The sequence below is a fragment of the Polypterus senegalus genome, chromosome 12 (genome assembly GCF_016835505.1).
Source record: "Polypterus senegalus isolate Bchr_013 chromosome 12, ASM1683550v1, whole genome shotgun sequence".
Classification (NCBI taxonomy): Eukaryota; Metazoa; Chordata; class Cladistia; order Polypteriformes; family Polypteridae; genus Polypterus; species Polypterus senegalus.
The window spans coordinates 129,425,857-129,445,351 of record NC_053165.1 but is presented as its reverse complement, the minus strand read 5'-3'; the positions used below and the strand labels follow the sequence as shown (position 1 = coordinate 129,445,351).

At 38.8% G+C, this 19,495-nt stretch overlaps 1 protein-coding gene across 2 annotated transcripts in view; it reads right to left on the bottom strand.

Moving 5' to 3' along the window:
• Nucleotides 1–18,828, bottom strand: part of scaper (S-phase cyclin A-associated protein in the ER) — a 641,491-nt gene extending 622,663 nt beyond the window's left edge. For both annotated transcript variants that reach the window (XM_039773420.1, XM_039773421.1), the window contains exon 1: nucleotides 18,501–18,828. In XM_039773420.1, coding sequence (XP_039629354.1) covers nucleotides 18,501–18,701 — 201 coding nt within the window. In that variant the 5' untranslated portion in view covers nucleotides 18,702–18,828. The remainder of the gene's footprint in view (nucleotides 1–18,500) is intronic.
• Between the last annotated feature and the right edge of the window lie 667 nt (nucleotides 18,829–19,495).

The following is a 19,495-nucleotide window of genomic DNA, read 5'->3' as shown; positions in this document are numbered from 1 at the left end:
TAGACAAATTATCAGCATGCATACAACAGCAAAAAGCACATTAATTGTTCAAAAGCATACCGAATGCAAACTTTAACCTTTCAACAAAAAGTTGTTTGTATCATTGAAAGCTCTGTTATTATGTTTTTCTTTTAAGACAAAAGATGTTAATGTATGAGTTGCTTTTCTAAACTAAAAGCTCAGTAGATAGATAGACAGACAGAGCATCAGTATTGGCAGTTCAGTCCAATTTATCATCCATCTGCACGCCCAGGTATTTATAGGTCTGTACCCTCTGCACACACTCACCTCTGATGATCACGGGGTCCATGAGGGGCCTGGGCCTCCTAAAATCCACCACCAGCTCCTTGGTTATGCTGGTGTTCAGTTTTAGGTGGTATTCAGGTTAAATTGCCATGTTGGCACTTTGCGATAAATAAGTGGGTTTTGGATTGCAGTTTGGGCACTTGGTTTCTAAATGGTTCGCCATCACTGATCTAGACACATTTACTTTGCAGAATTTTCCAGCTCAAGACAAGGTGGAGGAGTCACAATAATTGTTAGAACAGAGCTAAACATCAAAAGAATCCCAATTTAACTGCCCATTGTCTTTAGAGTGGCTCTTAAACTAATAAAAAAAAAAAAATCAGGTCCTGTCTTACTCATTGTTCTCTATCGTCTTCCAATATAAAATGCATTTTTTTTTTTTTATCTAATCTGACTGAATTATTAGCCCACTTAAGTTCCCTTTTGCAGGGACTCATTCTTCTTGGCAAATTCAACATCCATATTGACATTACTATATACAGTTGTGCTTGAAAGTTTGTGAACCCTTTAGAATTTTCTATATTTCTGCATAAATATGACCTAAAACATCAGATTTTCACTCAAGTCCTAAAAGTAGATAAAGAGAAACCAGTTAAACAAATGAGACAAAAATATTATACTTGGTCATTTATTTATTAAAGAAAATGATCGAATATTACATATTTGTGAGTGGCAAAAGTATGTGAACCTTTGCTTTCAGTATCTGGCGTTACCCCCCTTTACAGCAATAACTGCAACTAAACATTTCCGGTAACTTTTGATCATTTCTGCACACCGGCTTGGAGGAATTTTAGCCCATTCCTCCTTACAGAACGGCTTCAACTCTGAGATGTTGGTGGGTTTCCTCACATTAACTGCTCGCTTCAGGTCCTTCCACAACATTTCGATTGGATTAAGGTCAGGACTTTGACTTGGCCATTCCAAAACATTAACTTTATTCTTCTTTAACCATTCTTTGGTAGAACGACTTGTGTGCTTAGGGTCATTGTCTTGCTGCATGATCTTCTCTTGAGATTCAGTTCATGGACAGATGTTCTGACATTTTCATTTAGAATTCTCTGATATAATTCAGAATTCATTGTTCCATCAACGAAGGCAAGCCGTCCTGGCCCAGATGCAGCAAAACAGGCCCAAACCATGATACTACCACCACCATGTTTCACAGATGGGATACGGTTCTTATGCTGGAATGCAGTGTTTTCCTTTCTCCAAACATAATGCTTTTCATTTAAACCAAAAAGTTCTATTTTGGTCTCATCCGTCCACAAAACATTCTTCCAATAGCCTTCTGGTCTGTCCACGTGATCTTTAGCAAACTGCAGACGAGCAGCAATGTTTTTTTGGAGAGCAGTGGCTTTTTCCTTGCAACCCTGCCATGCACAGCATTGTTGTTCAGTGTTCTCCTGATGGTGGACTCATGAACATTAGCCAATGTGAGAGAGACCTTCAGTTGCTTAGAAGTTACTCTGGGGTCCTTTGTGACCCGACTATTACACGCCTTGCTCTTGGAGTGATCTTTGTTGTTCGACCAACCTGGGGAGGGTAACAATGGTCTTGAATTTCCTCCATTTGTACACAATCTGTCTGACTGTGGATTGGTGGAGTCCAAACTCTTTAGAGATGGTTTTGTAACCTTTCCCAGCCTGATGAGCATCAACAACTCTTTTTCTGAGGTCCTCAGAAATCTACTTTGTTCGTGCCATGATACACTTCCACAGACATGTGTTGTGAAGAGCAGACTTTGAAAGATCCCTGTTCTTTAAATAACACAGGGTTCCCACTCACACCTGATTGTCATCCCATTGATTGAAAACACCTGACATCTGACCTTCAAACTAACTGCTAATCCTAGAGGTTCACATACTTTTGCCACTCACAAATATGTAACATTCGATCATTTTCCTCAATAAATAAATGACCAAGTAGAATATTTTTGTCTCATTTGTTTAACTGGTTTCTCTGTATCTACTTCTAGGACTTCAGTGAAGATGTAATGATGTTTTAGGTCATATTTATGCAGAAAATTCTAAAGGGTTCACAAACTTTCAAGCACAACTGTATAAGCTGAGAAACTAATTCCTATCCTTATTGGACTGTTTTGACTTGGTGCAACATGTTGATTTTCCAACTCACTCTGGTGGTCATCCAGTATATTGGACTTGATCTGTACATCTGGCTTATCTGTAGGTAACACTTACAGCAATGACTTGAGACTCCCCGATTATAAAGCAGTACTTTTCACTGTCTCATTACCTCTATGTCAAATTTCTTTCAGAAACCTTAAAAATATTGGTCCCTCCGTTTTTTCCAGTTCTATTGCTGACCCTTTTCTGTCTTCACCTATTCCATCAACAACAGATAACCTTGTTGACTACTATAATACAGCCCTTCGTTCAGCACTAGAGAAAACAGCTCCTTTAAAGCATACAAAGATTTCCTTTAAGCGCTCAGCTCCATGGTACAGTTCAGTGTAATGATCCAGGAAGCAGCTGAATGTCACATAAAACTAGCCTCACCGTGCACATCCAGGCTTTCTCCGGCCTTCAAAGGGCTTAGAGGGATGCACTTTCGGCAGCCAAGAACAAATATTATGGCAGAATAATGAAAAGTGGTCATGATAACCATTTATAGCTTTCCCTGTCTTCTCACTCAATTCAGCTCCTTTTCTAAATTTTTACCAGTCACATCAGCATTTGTTAATGACCTGCTTTGTAAGATGAGGCCAACCATTCGTGTACTGGAACCCATCCACACCACACTTCTTAAATCCTGCCTTCATGCCATAATCCCAACTTCTACAATGATAATAAATACATCCCTTGACACTGACTTTGTGCCAGCCACTCTTAAAATCGCTTCTGTATACCCAATGTTAAGAGTCTACGTTTTCAGCCCATCTCTCACTTACCTTTCCTGTCAAAAGTTCTTCAGCGTGTTGTAGCCTCCCAACTCACCAAATACTTAACTTCTAATAATTTGATGGAACCCTTTCAGTCTGATTTCTGGGTGCAGCCCAGCTGTGAAACTGCTCTGCTTTGGGTAACAATTAGCTTATGGTAGAAGACTCTGGACAAACCAACATATTATTTCAGTTAGATCTTGGTGCAACATTCGACACTGTCAGACAGGACATTCGGCGGTTCAGAATGGATAACATGCTGGGTATTTCTGGCACGGCCTTGTAGTGGTTTAAGTCCTATTTGACTGACAGGCAAGAGTTTGTTTGTCTTGGCAACAGTGGGCCCAGCTCAGTGCCAGTCACACAAGGGGCACCTCAGGGCTCTGTCCTTGACCCTCTGCTCTTTGGTATCTATATCCGTCCTCTTGGTCAGATAATTCATAGCTATGGACTGGGTTATCATTTTTATGCAGATGATGCTCAACTCTATTTCAATATTAAAAGTGAAACTTCATTAGGGCTTTCTCAGCTCACAACTTGCTTCAGTGAAATTAAAACCTGGATGAAGAACTCTTTAAAATTAAATTGCAACAAAACTGAACTCCTACAAATTGATACTAAAGCACAACTAAAGAAAATATGCTCTTTCTCAGCCACTCCTGATGGTGATTTAATCAGACCTTCTTCTGATGCAAGGACTCTTAATGTCATTTTTGCGTCCTCCCTTTCTTACTCTGCCTACATAAACCATATCAAAAAACCTTCTTACTTTCACCTCCACAACATATCCCATGTTCGCTCATTCTTCTTTTCTAAAGCTGAGAAATTTGTCCATGCTTTTATCACATCCCGCATCAACAATTGTAACTCCCTACTGGCAGGTGACATTTCTAGATAGATAGATACTTTATTAATCCCAAGGGGAAATTCACATAATCCAGCAGCAGCAGCATACCGATACAAAAAACAATATTAAAGAGTAATAAAAATGCATGTAAAAACAGACAATTACTTTGAATAATGTTAGCGTTTAACCCCCCCCCCAGGTGGAATTGAAGAGTCGCATAGTGTGGGGGTGAAACAATCTCCTCAGTCTGTCAGTGGAGCAGGACAGTGACAGCAGTCTATCACTGAAGCTACTCCTCTGCCTGAAGATGGCACTGTTCAGTGGATGCAGTGAATTCTCCATGATTGACAGGCGCTTGCTTAGCGCCTGTCGCTCTGCCACAGATGTTAAACTGTCCAGCTTCATTCCTACAATAGAGCCTGCCTTCCTAACAAGTTTGTTCAGGTGTGAGTCGTCCTTTATACTGCCTCCCCAGCATACCACCGCGTAGAAGAGGACACTCACGACAACCGTCTGGTAGAACATCTGCAGCATCTTATTGCAGATGTTGAATGATGCCAACCTTCTAAGTATAGTCGGCTCTGACCTTTCTTACACAGAGCATCAGTATTGGCAGTCCAGTCCAATTTATCATCCAGCTGCACTCCCAGGTATTTATAGGTCTGTACCCTCTGCACACAGTCTCCTCCGATGATCATGGGATCCATGAGGGGCCTGGGCCTCCTAAAATCCACCACCAGATCCTTGGTCTTGCTGGTGTTCAGGTGTAAGTGGTTTGAGTCGCACCATTTAACAGTCTTTGATTAGCTTCCTATACTCCTCCTGCCCACTCCTGATGCAGCCCACAATAGCAGTGTCGTCAGCGAACTTTTGCACGCGGCAGGACTCCAAATCGTATTGGAAGTCTGATGTATATAGGCTGAACAGGACCGGAGAAAGTACAGTCCCCTGCAGCACTCCTGTGCTGCTGACCACAATGTCAGACCTGCAGTTCCCAGACGCACATACTGAGGTCTGTCTGTAAGATAGTCCACGATCCATGCCACTAGGTGTGAATCTACTCCCATCTCTGTCAGCTTGTCCCCAAGGAGCAGAGGTTCATTGCTGCTTGAAGGTGATAGAGAAGTCCAAAAACATAATTCTTACAGCACAACTGCCTCTGTCCAAGTGGGAGAGGGATCGGTGTAGCATATAGATGATGGCATCCTCCACTCCCACCTTCTCCTGGTACTGCTTCGCCTCCATTGGCTCCCGTTGTCTTATGGGATTGAATATAAAACTATTATTAATTTATAAAGCTTTAAATGGCCTTGCACTGGACTACATCAGTGACATTCTCCATGATTCTGGTCCTGTTTGCGTGTACACCATAATCTTTTTTTTTTTTTGTAATCAATTTTTTTTTTTTTATTGACGTCAAACAAATAGTAAAGCAGCAAAAAAAGGGAAGATATTTTCAGATTCAAATTTTGAAGAAAAAACCCTCCACTGGCGACCACCCAGCACCCATCCCAAGCTGGAGCTACTTAAGAAAGTGGATACTAAATTAGGACTGATGGTACACAAGGTCACTGACAGGACCAACACAGCTGGTTAAAGAAAAAGTCTAATAGAAAAGTTTCAGATTGAAATTGAGGGCTTGCAGTCAGCCATAACTTGATCAGGAAAATATTAATTTTTCAATTTACTAATAGTATGTGCAGGTTCCCTGTTAATCCACGTAGCTGACAGTTCGATATACTGCGTTTGAGAAAAGAAAAAAAAAACAAATAACACAGACTTCTAGACTGAGAAAGTGACATATACATGATTCTTCCGTTGGGAGACTATTATAACTTTCGCTGCTATTGTGTCCAATGAAATAATGCACTGGGTGTCTTGGGAGAGAGAGAGAGAGAGAGAGAGAGAGAGAGAGAGAGTAGGGAAATCTAACAGAAGTAGAGTAGAAGGAGAGCAAGGAATACAGATCAAAAATATGGTGGAGAAGGCCTTAGCAATTGAAGCCCAAAAAAACAGCAACAGCTGGACATTTCCAGGTTGTGGAGAGAAAGGTGCCCTGTTCATTAAGGGCACAATGATGGCAGATTGAATCAGGGGCTAAGCCCACCAGGAAATGGTTCCTAGCGTAATAATAATATCTATAGACAATTTTATATTGGATGTGTTGGTGGTTAGAGCTTATAGAAGAATTTTTAATGTTTTTAAAAAATAGTATTCCAACACAATGGCATTAATAAGGAAAGATCTTTGGTCCATTTTTGAGTGACTGGGATAGATGTGGTTATGGCATCACGAAGTTCATCATACAGAACAGAAATGCGTTTAGTGGAACATGAGGGTGAGAAAAAGTAATCAAATAATGGGTGTTTGGGAATGTGGGCAGAAAAACTTAATCCACACGTTCCGAGAACAGATTTAACCTGTAAACATAAAAAAATGAGGAAGGAGAAATTTGTCTTTCAGAGACTGAAAAGAGGCGAGCTCAGCTCCATCAAACAAATCACAAAGTGTACTGATACCACTTGAACCCCAAAGTGGGAAAGAGATGGGTCGCCCACTAATGTTGAGAGAGCTGTTGTGAAACATTGGTGTAAAGGAGTGCCAGCGCAGTATGTGGCCAAGGTGCTTTTCCACTTTGTGACAAACATGCAAAACGATTTATGACAGGATTATATTAATCTTCTTCCTTTTTTGTTTTAAATCCAATAAATGATCAGTGTTATTGGGCGGGGTTGGGGATGCAAGATTTGTTTCTATAAGTAGCCAGGATGGGGGGTAAAGTGGGAGGTTCAGCAATAGGGGTAGCAGGTGAAGAGCATATGCCCAATGATACATTTCAAAACCCAGAAGGGAGATACCACCACCCGTACTAGATCTAATCAAAAAGAAGCACTTCATAGCAGGTCTTCTGTCTCTCCATAGAAAGGAGATGATGGCTGATCTGACTTGGATCCAAAAAGAGGATGGTGGGGGAAGAGGGATATTTGAGCTGACAAAGTTTAAAAGGGGAACAATATTCATTTTAATGATTGCCAAACGATTATGGAAGGAGAGAGAATGCATTGATTGTTTTACTTCATTAAACACAGTTTGGAAGTTTGCCTGTACAATATCAGTAAGGAAAGAGTAATGGTGGTTCCTTAGTATTTGAAAGAGTTAACAACTGGAATTAAGGAAGGAAAATTTAGCTTTTCACAGACTTGATTTATAGGGAGCAGTACAGATCTGCTTCAGCTGATTTTATAGCCCAATAAGGATTCATATGTATGAAATAATGTTAATATGGGAGGAATGTCAGAAAGGGTGTTTCCTTGGAACAGCAGAATGTTGTCAGCATATATACAGTAGATACCTTGTGGGCTGTGTTATTAGCCAATATAGGTGTGAAACCGTCTGATGCATGCAGGCAACAGCTAGAGCTCGAGCGAGACAATGAAAAGCACAGATAATAATGGATAGCCCTGCCTAGCACCACTAAACACAGGAAATGAGCATGACAGATTTGAGTTTGTTAAAACAGAAGCCACTGGACAAGTCTATAGATTTAAACATGTTGATAAATGCAGTATCAACCCCCATTTCGGATGACTCTCCACAAAAATTTCCAGTCCATCCTGTCAAAGGCCTTTTCACTATCAAAAGAGAAGAGTGTTGCTGAAGCTGACAGCGCAGGTGGCACACTTAACATGTGAAGAAGCAGGTGCATGCTACCAGCTGCAAAACGAGACGCCACAAAACTGGTCTGGTCAAAATGAACCTTCTTCAGAATTATGGATTTGAGCTGGAGAGCCAAAACTTTGACTATTAGCATAGTGTCCGATTTTGCACTGTTTGAGGAGGAGCGATATAATGGAGGAATTTATAATGGGGTGTAGATTAGATGAGGAGAGAGAGAGAGAGAGACGTTAATCATTTGAAACAGTGAGCTTGATACTTATGGAAAAAATAGACTTAGAATATATTTCTGTCTGTATACCATCAAGACTTGGAGCTTTGTTTTTTGCAAAAGAGTTTAAAGTGGTTTTGATTCCTTCAGTTGAGACTGATTCACCAGACGTTAATATTCCTGTGTACCGTAAAGGCTATATTAGATGCAAAAGCAATAGCCATGTTCAGATATGCCCTTAGCCAGCCAATCATAAGTAGGGTCCTGAACAGAGTCTTTGTTCAATGCTATAATCTCCTCAAGTTTAGTGGAGGTTTGTTCAATAAAATCTGCATTTTGAAGTAGAGAACTATTAAAGCTCCAGAGGGGTGGCTTGGAGGATAGATGGGGGAGATAAAACTGTACATTTATGCAACAATGCTCGGACAAAGAAGACATTGTGTGAGGAGCAAAAGATTTTGAAATTAAGATGTAATCTATTTCGTAGAAAGGCTTGAAACATTGGGAAAAGAAAGGGAATGTTTAGCTGAGGGATTTAATAACCTAAAGGTGTCTTCAAAAGTTTAGATCCATAATAAGTTTAGCAGGTGCACATGAAGATGGGGGAAATGCGTGGTTTAATCAGAGAAGGTGATTTATCAACCAGGGGGTCAATGAACAATAAGCTGATATACTGTATTCAAAGGAGTAAAGGATGCATTAGTAATATCAGGGAAAAAATTTATTATTATATGGAATTGGGGTATATACTGAAATACAGGCAATCTTCCTTCCACCGATCTCCATCAATGCATAACAAAACCTGCCTTATGGATCACCTCCAGAACCAAGAAACTTCAGCTTCAAAGCTTGGCGAACTAGAACCAAAAACTCCATGTTTTTTTCTTCGTAGGGGAGGAAAATGCAACCACACAGTAACGCTTGGAGGCCACCCTTTTAATGTCTTTGGCCACAGGATGGGATTTTTGCAAACAGGCTATATCCACCTTTTTGCAAAATAATAAATCAGACACACTCAAATGTTTGCAAGAGGAAGAGAGTGACCTCACATACCAGGAAAAGACAGTTAAATTAGCCATTAGAAAATAAAAAAAGGATAGCAGCAATGGGGACCAGTAAAGGTAACAAATTAACAAACAAACGGATATGCTTGGCCCGTGGGCCCACCAACAACCGCATATAATATATAGAATAGCTCTGGAATCCCATTCCCAGACCTCCTGCAATAAAACTGACACAAACTGTATAGATAACTAAACTGAAACAACCCCACTCTAACCCCATCCTCCATAGCACAATTGCCAAGATGGCAAAAATTCAACAAAACAAACCTAAACACAAAATTATAAGCAACACATGAAAAGGTGTGTGTGTGTGTGTGTGTATGTTTATATATCCAGTATATCATAATACCCTCTCTGTCTGTCTTTTGAATTTTTTGGAGTTATCTCTCCATTTTACACACCAAGGACCTCATTTCAATCACATGAAAATGGCTTAAAAGACTTTGCATATAGATTGCTAATGATACAAATCAAAATATAGGCAATATCACATGTGAAAAACTTGATTGGCAAGGAGGACAATCCAAAAACTGCACTATTCCAAAACAGCAAGTCCATCTTAATGAAATTTTACATGTATAAAGCACCTACTAAACAAACTTAAAATACAGGCTACACAGCATTTCAAAATGCATGACTACAAAACAGTGAAGACAATGTTCATGGAATTTTGCATACATATTACTGCTGATGCAACCTAAAATCTAGATTTTAAGAAGTCCCAGCAAGAAATAGGGCTGTAATGAAGAGAGGGGGTACAAAACACAAACTTGCATCTTCACGTTAAAAATATTCAGCCAATAGTAATGAATTTGGCATATTGTTTAAGAGTGTCCCTATTTGCCATGAAAGCCACATTCCACATCAGTGATTGAATGCAAATAATGAAGCATGGTGAAGGGTTTATGATGTGATGGAGAATCAACACAAGCAAAAAAATGGTATTGGCCAGAAGTTTGAATACCAATGCAACCCTAAAGATATATATCTATCTAACAAAAATGCTTCTTAAAAGCAAAGACTTAACCACTTGTTAGAATTTAAATAAAAGGAAGAAAATATACACACAAAGTTGGACAAATCGGCCGACTATAATAAACGTTTTCCGTTTGACAACAGCCTAAAGTACTCTGCCAAAACATAGTTGTTCTTACTTAGAGTTGCCCAATATAGGACTTTAATATATACTGTAGTAAGACTGATCAAAAAAGTTTGTGATTTGAAAAAGTTTGTGCATTTCCCTTTCAAGGAACTTGAAAAGATATTGCAAAAGCAGACATGCACAGTTAGCACTGCTAACAAATGCAATTAAATCCCAGTAATTTCTGACCTTTCTGTTTGTTGTATTGTCTGTTGTTGAAGGCAAAATAACACTCACATGCACTTATGCACGGACAAAATGTGAAAGGATCAAGCAGAGGTTAGTTTTGCATTGCATTTGTTTTTTTTTTTTCTTTAAAGATTTGTCCATTTTCAATAACGTCTTATTTAACTCCAATAAAAAAAAGTATTAATGTCATTTTTAGAAAGGATTTTTTTTTTTTTAACACATTTTATTGAATTTATTAAAATCGAACATGCCATGCAAGCAAGTCAAATTTTACAAAACTAGGTTCAAATCAAGTCAACATAGTGAAAATTTAATAACAGAAATGATAAGTAAGTAAATAAAAAGGGGAAAAGAATCCGCTTCCTCGATTTAAATGCTTATTCGAAAATGTAATTAATTAGATCCAGCCAGGTTTTTAAAAAGTTTTACACAGATCCTCTAAGTGAGTATTTAATTTTTTCACAATTTCAAATAGTATATAACATCGGCTACCCAATAACTGAAAAAAGGCAGTTCCAGTTGAGCAAGATAAGTCTATGATAAGTACCAATAGTGAAGTAAAGACAATTACAGTTTGTTTGTCCTTCTCCACTTTAAGCCTCTCTGGAGGTACAGCAGACACAGCTGTTAGTGGATTAGGAGAGATTGTGACACCCAGGCTGTCTGAAAGGCATTTAAAGATTTTGGTCCAAAATGATGTCAATTTAGTGCAGGCCCAAAAATATGACCCAATGAGGATGGAACTTGACTGCAACATTCTCAGATTGGATCTTGCCCAGGAAAAATTTTGGATAATTTTAAAACGAGGCAGATGTGCTCGATAAATTATTTTGAGTTGAATAATTGTATGCTTTGCACATATGGAGCTCGAGTGAATTCTGTACATTGCTGCCTTCCATTCCTTTTCTGAAATGTTGAGTGAGAGATCTTTTTCCAAATGTACTCTGAGATCTTTGAAAGGGAGGGACTTATAAAAACATTTTAATGTTAGAGAAATGCTGCCCGAGTCATCAAGACTGATCAATAGTTTTTCTGGAGTAGAAGTAAGTGGTAGGTGAGGAAAGTTGAGCAGGTTTTGTTTAACAAAGTTTCTAATTTGGAGGTAGTGAAAAATCTGTTGCTGGAAGGTTAAATATGGAGTGTAATTGTTCATAGGATGCAAAGACGTTGTCCGTGTACAGATCTCGAAGTGGTTTAATACTGAATGTTTTGCAGACAATAAAAACTGCGTACATTTGAGAGGGAGGAAAAAGGTTATTATCGTGCAAAGGTGCCACAGATAAAAGCTTCTCTATCTTAAAGTACTTCCTGCATTGGTTTCATATTCTGAGTGAATGAAGCACAATTGGGTTATTAGTATATTTGCGATAACTTGTATTTATCGGGGTACAAAGCAAGAAATATAAAGAATTGCTGCAGGATTTTATTTCTATTGTGGACCAGGCCTGTATATGTTCATCCATTTGTGTCATTGTCCAGGTTTTAATAGTTTGTGTATTTGCCGCCCAGTAATAAAACTGAAAGTTAGGTAGAGCCATGCCACCGTCTGCCTTAAGTCTTTGTAGGGTCGTGCTTTGGATGCGTGTTTTGGAATTCCAAATAGATTTAATCATAACCTCATTTATTTTCTTAAAAAATGATTTGGTGATGTATATTGGAAAGCTCTGAAACAGAAAAAGAAGCTTAGGAAGGATATTCATCATGGCAATGTTAATTCTTCCAGCTAAAGTAAAATGAAGGGTGGACCATCTATGCAAGTCTTGCTTAAGTTTTTCCAAGTAGACAGCAAAATTATGTTGTTAATGAGCTTTATGTTTACTTGTGATGTTTACCCCTAGATATTTAAAATGATCTGCAATGATAAAAGGGAAGGTGTCCAATCTAACTGTGTGCAGGTATCACATTCTGTGACCAGAAATCTTTTGAAATTCTGTTAGGACTGCAGGCACAGTTTTTCGTGGATCTGAGATAGATAGAGAGAGACAGATAGAGAGATAGATATAGTAAAGGATTATTTCTAAAGGGGCATGACATGGAAGGCAAGTGGGTTGCAGTGCCAACCTCTCTGGTTCAGCCTCTTGAATTTTAATCCCACATCCTGATGTTGTCCATATAGAGTCTGAGTGTTCTCCCCGCAACTGCATGAATCTTCTACATGCTCTGGTTTATGCTTACATCTCCAAATTCATGAAGGTTAGGTTAACTGACAATTCCAAACTGGTCTCTGTCCGAGTCCGAGTATGGGTGTTTGCACAAATAGGCCATGTTATTGACTTGTATAAAATTTGCTATTTGTAATAAATGTTGTTAGAATGGCTCACTTTAAATCCTATGAATAACACCACCTAGGCATATATTTCATAATGCAGAACACAACTATCCCCTAGCCTTAAAATTACAATGAGAAAAATATGTTTCAAACTATGAAAGAAATTTCATAGTCATAATGTTCACAATCTTTCAATAGCTTTGGTTAACAAAATGAAAATGCAGACCTAGGCTTCACAAAATAGTGCACAACATTTTTCAGAGTTATTTGAATAATAATGTATTTTTACTCAATAATGTGTGTTGTTTTCAATCACCATTTCTTTTAAAAGCATTCATAAGATACATTTATTGCAGTAAATGAAAGCCTTTCCACTAGACTTTGAACACATATGATCAGTCTTCATCCATCCACTTGTTTTCTGAACCCACTTTTCCAATACAAGGTTACAAACACTACCACCACTGGGCACAAAGCAAGATCCAACTCCTACATACATATCATCAACATCTTCCATAAAATACACAGTACTGCACACACTACAGTAATGATAAACTACCAACAGTTTTGAAAGTTAAGAATATCGGGGAAAAAAATAAAAATGGATTCAATTCACATTTTTATTAAAAGAGTAATTACACTTTTAAAATGTACTAGCCAACCTGTGGCGTACCATACGCCGCATAATCAGGCCGGTTTTTTAATAATTTTTAAGCACAGGGAGAAAATTTAACATTTGCAAAATTGGTAATGTAATAAATCAGCAAGAAAAGCAACATTGTAACAATGCACGGAATGAACCAACACACAATCGTCCGTGCGGCGTAGCGAGGTGGGAGGGGGGTGTGTACAAAGTGCAGGAGCATCTAAGAAGACGCATGTTTGATGCGGATGCGGATTGCTGTATGCAGCGTGTACTGTAACACTTTGCTATGCTGCACGCGGTCGTGCGTCGTAACCGAAAACTCGTTTTTTTAAAGACTGCTCACTTCATTGTGTTTTAACCTCAGTTGTAAAGGAATGTTTTAATGATCCCATGGGATACCCCTCGCAAACATTTTTACACGCTGTATATAGCGATTCACCTCCGTGAGAAACATGTCTCTATTAACAGTCAACATGTGGGAGGGGTGTGTGTACAAAGGGTAGGGACGAAAACAGTGGGAGCGTATGAGTCACACTTAGTGGCAATTCCACGGTTTGCAGCCCGAATGGGGTTCAACGGCTTACCCACGCCTAGACACACGCTCAATCTCATGCATAATTATTTATTGAATGGTAAACACTTTTGGAAAGACACGGTTGTCTAAAACAGGTTAGTGTGAGAATACAAACAGTAAGTGAATGAAAAGATGGAACTCTGGAGAGAGCAAAATACAACACAATAGTGAACCCGCAGCATAGCAAACGGCACATAATTATTTATTGATCGTTGAACACTTCTGGAAAGACACAGGGACACCCCTTGCAAACTGTTCTACACGCCGCATACAGCGATTCACATCTGCGACAAACAAACTGTTTTACACACTGCATACAGCGAATCACATCCATGACATGATTTTTCCTAGATGGTCCTGTCGCGTCCACCCTCGCACTCGAAGCATACACACTGCCTGCTCATGTGCCCGGTCGCAAGCCGGGTCCAGCCTCGTTCTCGAAGCATACACAGCGCCTGGTCATGTGTCCGCTCGCAAGAGAAACTCACGGAGAGCCGCCCACCACCTGTCTGTGTGTGTGCCTCTGTCTGTCTCTGGCGCTGCTTTCTCTTGCGCTGCCTCTGTGTGAACCAGTCAGGCACAGAGAAGGTCAGCTGCTGACAGAGCGTCTCGACTGTTGCAGGGCCCGTATTGGTGAAGCAGGTGAGACAGTAATGAAACAGAGGCACAGGGCTTATTGGTTTTTAAAGACTGATTCCTTTATTGTGCTTTAACCTCAGTTTTAAAGGATTGTTTTAAGGATCCCATGGGATACCCCTCGCAAACCGTTTCACACGCTGCATATGGCGATTCACCTCCGCGAGAAACATGCCTCTATGAACAGTCAACGTAGCTCAGAGGTTCATGACATTAACCTGACCTGCACTGCATGTGGCCTCTACGACAGACGAACATTAATGACGCCATTTTTTCTGTGTCGTCGCGTCCTAATTGGTGGGCGTGGCCCTGCGAGTTGTTGTCGTATCCAATGGTCTTGGAGTTGGTGGGCGTGGTTCCTTCCTGTGTGCACCATAGGTGTCTCACTTGTCGGCGGCTTAGTGAATCCACGCCCCTTCCGGCGTGCTTTTCATGGTTGTCTTGCCTTAGTGAATTATATATATAAATTAGTAAACAAAAAAATTTACTCAACTTGAAATGCAACTTTATTCTTAGGAAACGAAGTTGGTAAAAAGTATCTCAGTGTTGTAGCCAGCATAGAACAAAAACAACAAAACACATCCGACAGTACAATACACAATATGAGACATCAAGGCAACATTACACACAATAGCAGCAAACAATGTCATAGTGCTCACAAAATGCTGTACAATCGATACATAAAATTGCAGTGTTTTTCCTGCTATTTAAACTAGTGGTTTAAACAGGCATTGGGGCATCCAATTTTGAAGTGAACTGAATGTCTACTACTGTGGATTTAGGGCAGACTGAGACGGAGTTGCCTATGCTGTTTGTTTTCTTATGCGCAGCATTACTGTATGCATTTCAATGTTCTTTATATTGAATGACTACCTCCCTCACCTTGTGCTAAACATGAAACACAATATGGTTTGGGAATCATTGTGAAAAACTTAGCAATTGTCAGCCACCAATATTAACTTGTGGTTAAAAGCTCCAGAGACTGAGGAGTAGGGCTCAGATTGAACATGACCATTCAAATATGATTTGAATCTATATTGATGGAGGCAAACACTGACATTAAACTGTAAAGGAACAGTCTTTTTTTTTAATCTTGTGTTAATTTCAGCATTGTGTTACTCCAGACACCTTATGCTTCACTACTTCTGCATTCTGCATCAGTTTTCCACATCACTTCCATTATCAGCATGTTTATAACGTTTGTGTGTATTATCATGTACCAAACAGACATATTTATACCACAACACTCTGCTTTGTAGTTAACAAGTGTACTAACAGCAGATTTTAAACATTTCTCCAGTGCCCTAAAAGTATCCAATTGTTCCTAACGAGGTTCAAGACGGAAACAGAATAGGAAATCCCCAATCATTAAGCATTTATCATAGCAAACAAAAGCTGCTTTCCTTTCTCTAATTAAACATAATGGGAAGTCTTTAATTACTATAACAGCATTGAAATTATTTTAAAGAGCATTTTTAGTGTCAGGAAAGTTCTCTACCAACATGTGTCTGGAGGCTATTGGCTTGACACAATTCCTAAAACAATGGAGAAATAAAAAATAGCCATTAACGTTACATGTGTTATATTTTTGCTAAATCTGTAAATGGGAAAAAGATTCATGTTTTGTTTAAGCCTGTATGCTATTCTTTAATCACCCCCACCACGTCCTGCAAAATTATCAAATGCAGCAGTTCCACACACTTGAACTACCTTCCACAAACTGTTTCTTTTTAAAATTATAAATCTACAATTCTTGTCATTTGTTTCTAAATTTTGCTGTGTATTCTTTTTTTACTTAGTACCAACATTTTTAAGTTGCTACTAATGAAAGTGGTTGCCAAATAAAAATTATAATAAGAAGGAAATGCTTAAAGATGATTACAATGGAACATTCACAAACTCCTTTAGAGAAAAACGAACAGACTCACGATCTTATATAAAAGACAGATAGGCACTGACTTATGTCTTTTTGCAACTAAGGACCAGAAAGGCACATGACAGAGTGAAGAGCTGCAGGAGGAGGGGGCAGGTGCAAAAAACTAAGGTAATGAGTGCATTTAACATGTTTAAGTTATCAGAAGTGATTTTGTATGGGGTTTGTACATGCATTACAGACATGTGAAGTGTCCTAGTTCCACTTTTATCTTTGATCACATCACTGTCCATGCACAGAATATCACATTTTTGTAAAGTGTGAGTGTATGGGTCACAATGCTTTGCAGAACAACCCTGATGACTAAATGCAAGAATATTAATAATGAAGCATACAAAGGAACATTAAATACAAACATACCTGCGGTAGTACTTTGAATGTTTAAACTATGTTCTAATGTAGTCAGATATTTACTTTGTTATAAATAGAAGTATAAAAACCCTAATTTTAGTATTATTTCACAGCCCTACTGAGGAGTGCCAAGATATCAGCAAACTACATTCCTTAAAATGTGCTTTTCGTGTAAAACTCATTGTAAATTGTTTTGAGATACAAATCTGATAATGCCTTTAAGCAATAACATGACTTTCCACCCCCAAAGTATATTCATTCCTGTAACTCTCAGCCTCATTAAAATAACTTAGCTTATAATACAAAGTAAACAACACTGTTCTGACCTCCTGCTTATTATATGAAGTAAAAAAAATGTGATACAAATTTTTAAATGAATATCTACTTGTTTGCATGCTTTTGTGAATAGGACTTCATTTAAAATGCACAGTATGCATTTTTTGTTTTCTTATTGTAATTCAATTTTAAATTTGCATAACTTAATTTTATTGTAAAAATAATTAATTTACATTATATAATTATTTAATTATGTATCAGTGCCACCTTACTAAGAGGGAAATACCACCCCACAATTAATTTTAAGGTCACAGCAGCCAAAATGTATCCCAGCAACATCCTGTGCAAAACAGAAGACTGGGTGTCAGTCTATCACAAGGTGTACACACATTTAAAATATACAGTAAACATATTATTCAATTCTGCAATATATTGAGGTTGCACTTCCTAATCATAGTTACAACGCATGCAAGCAAGTATTTTAATGATCCTATAAACATAGACAATGATTATGTCCAGAGGTGATTGACATTTTCTGCCAAACACTGTTTTTGTGAGAAGGTGGAAAATGATTTTAAGCTTTGTAGTTTAAAAGCCATTGCCATAACCACTAAGTCACACTACCCAGCTTATCACAGTGTACTACAGTTTACCTTCTATTAGGTCCATGGAAATATTACATTTTTAAAATTGCGCGAATACTATAAACAGTTTTTATTTGAAAACCCAATCTTTAGATTTGATAATCTCTATAACTATAAATCCTTCTAGTTTCACTTTAATGTATACATGCCTTAAATCCAACTGTATACTTTACCAGCTTTCAACTTTTTGCAACCAGGGAAAACGCTAAATACTGCGGACCGTGACCCACAGTAAACTCATAGGTATTTAACATATTGAGAACGATCGTTAATTTTTAACGTCTGCTTTATTCACAACGTACGCCTTTTCGTGCGATACTAACATAATGATGTAGACTTGGTATCGCTCCATTTATTTACGCTACACTTAAAGTATTTATTAAATTCTCAATAGAGTCACTCATAATTCTATCGTTGGATATGTAATCACTTTTTAAATATGGAAAAACATTAGGTGTTAACACATGTAGCTACAATACTAAATAATAGCAAAACCAATGACTGTAGAGAACACCTACAAACTGGTACACGCCCTTTTTCATTCACCTGACGCCTTCACAGAAAACATACTGACTGAACAGTACTGTACTCTGGTAAGCGTATCCGGTTATCACATAATACATAATGGGAAAAATAAAAGTATAGGAAAAGTGGTGGGAATCCGTTTCTTTCTCAGTATGACTTTCTAGGCACTTCATTACCATTGTTTAAATCTTTGAGCTGCAAACACTGCTTTACAGTTAAATCACTCACTCTCCACTTTCTACATCAAAGCTGCCTCTGAGCAATAGTCACGTTCTAGAACGTCTCACATATACATGAAGAAAAAATGGAATTACCTTATAGCACAATCCAACCGGAGTGTTTCTTCCCTTTCCTCCTCCATGAGATGAGCCTGAGCTGTTGCTGCAAGATCTATCCCGGCCATCCCCAGCAGGCCCAACTCTTTTCCCTGTTTTTTCCCTTCCATCAAGTCCCAGCCCGAGACGGTGCTGTCCTGCTCCTCGCCGCCTGCCATCGCTGCGGCAGTCTTTTGACATTGACCTAATGAACGTTCTGTTCCTACCGTCTTTCCCAACTCTGACTACTATTCTCTTCCGAAGCACACCGCTGACAATAAAAGCGTCATGTACAGCTGACAGTTCGATACAACCTACCTTAAACGGGAAGCGTTCGGGCGATAACTTGCCTGACGCAAAGCGAAGCCAATTGTGTCTTGCCAATGAGAGAATTGGGCGTGACAATGCGCCTCGTGGCTAATCATCATTTAGGGGCGGGATTTTCTGAATTTTAGTAGGTTGACTCGGGCATCCAGGTAACCAAACGTTTGACAAACAGCGGTGACCACTGATTGGTGAATTCAGAGAGGGCTGTGGAGCGCGAAACAATTTAATCTGTAAAACGAGAAATGCAGCTGTCACCAACCTCCGGCTACATTTCGCAGTGACAGGATCTCAGTTTATGCATTGTTTTGTGCTGTACAGAAAGTACAGCACAGCATCGGCCAAACTAAAACTATATAGCGAACTACAATTAGAAGAAGCAAATGAACTATAACATTACTTAACTAAATACTGTACTGTACGTGAGCCATTGTTGTATTTTAATATATTGTAAAGAAAGCAGAAGGAAGTTGGATGAGCACGATTCTGGTATTGATTTGTCACGGCAGCATATCCGGAATTTAACTGTTCAATGTTGTTAAAGTACTGTAATCGAGTTATGCTTTGAGGTGATTATGCTGCTGAGCGTGTATAACTTTAGTCATATTGATATAGTGGCGATTTTAATCTGAGATCATTCTTTGTAATGAAATGTATAGAAATGCATGGTG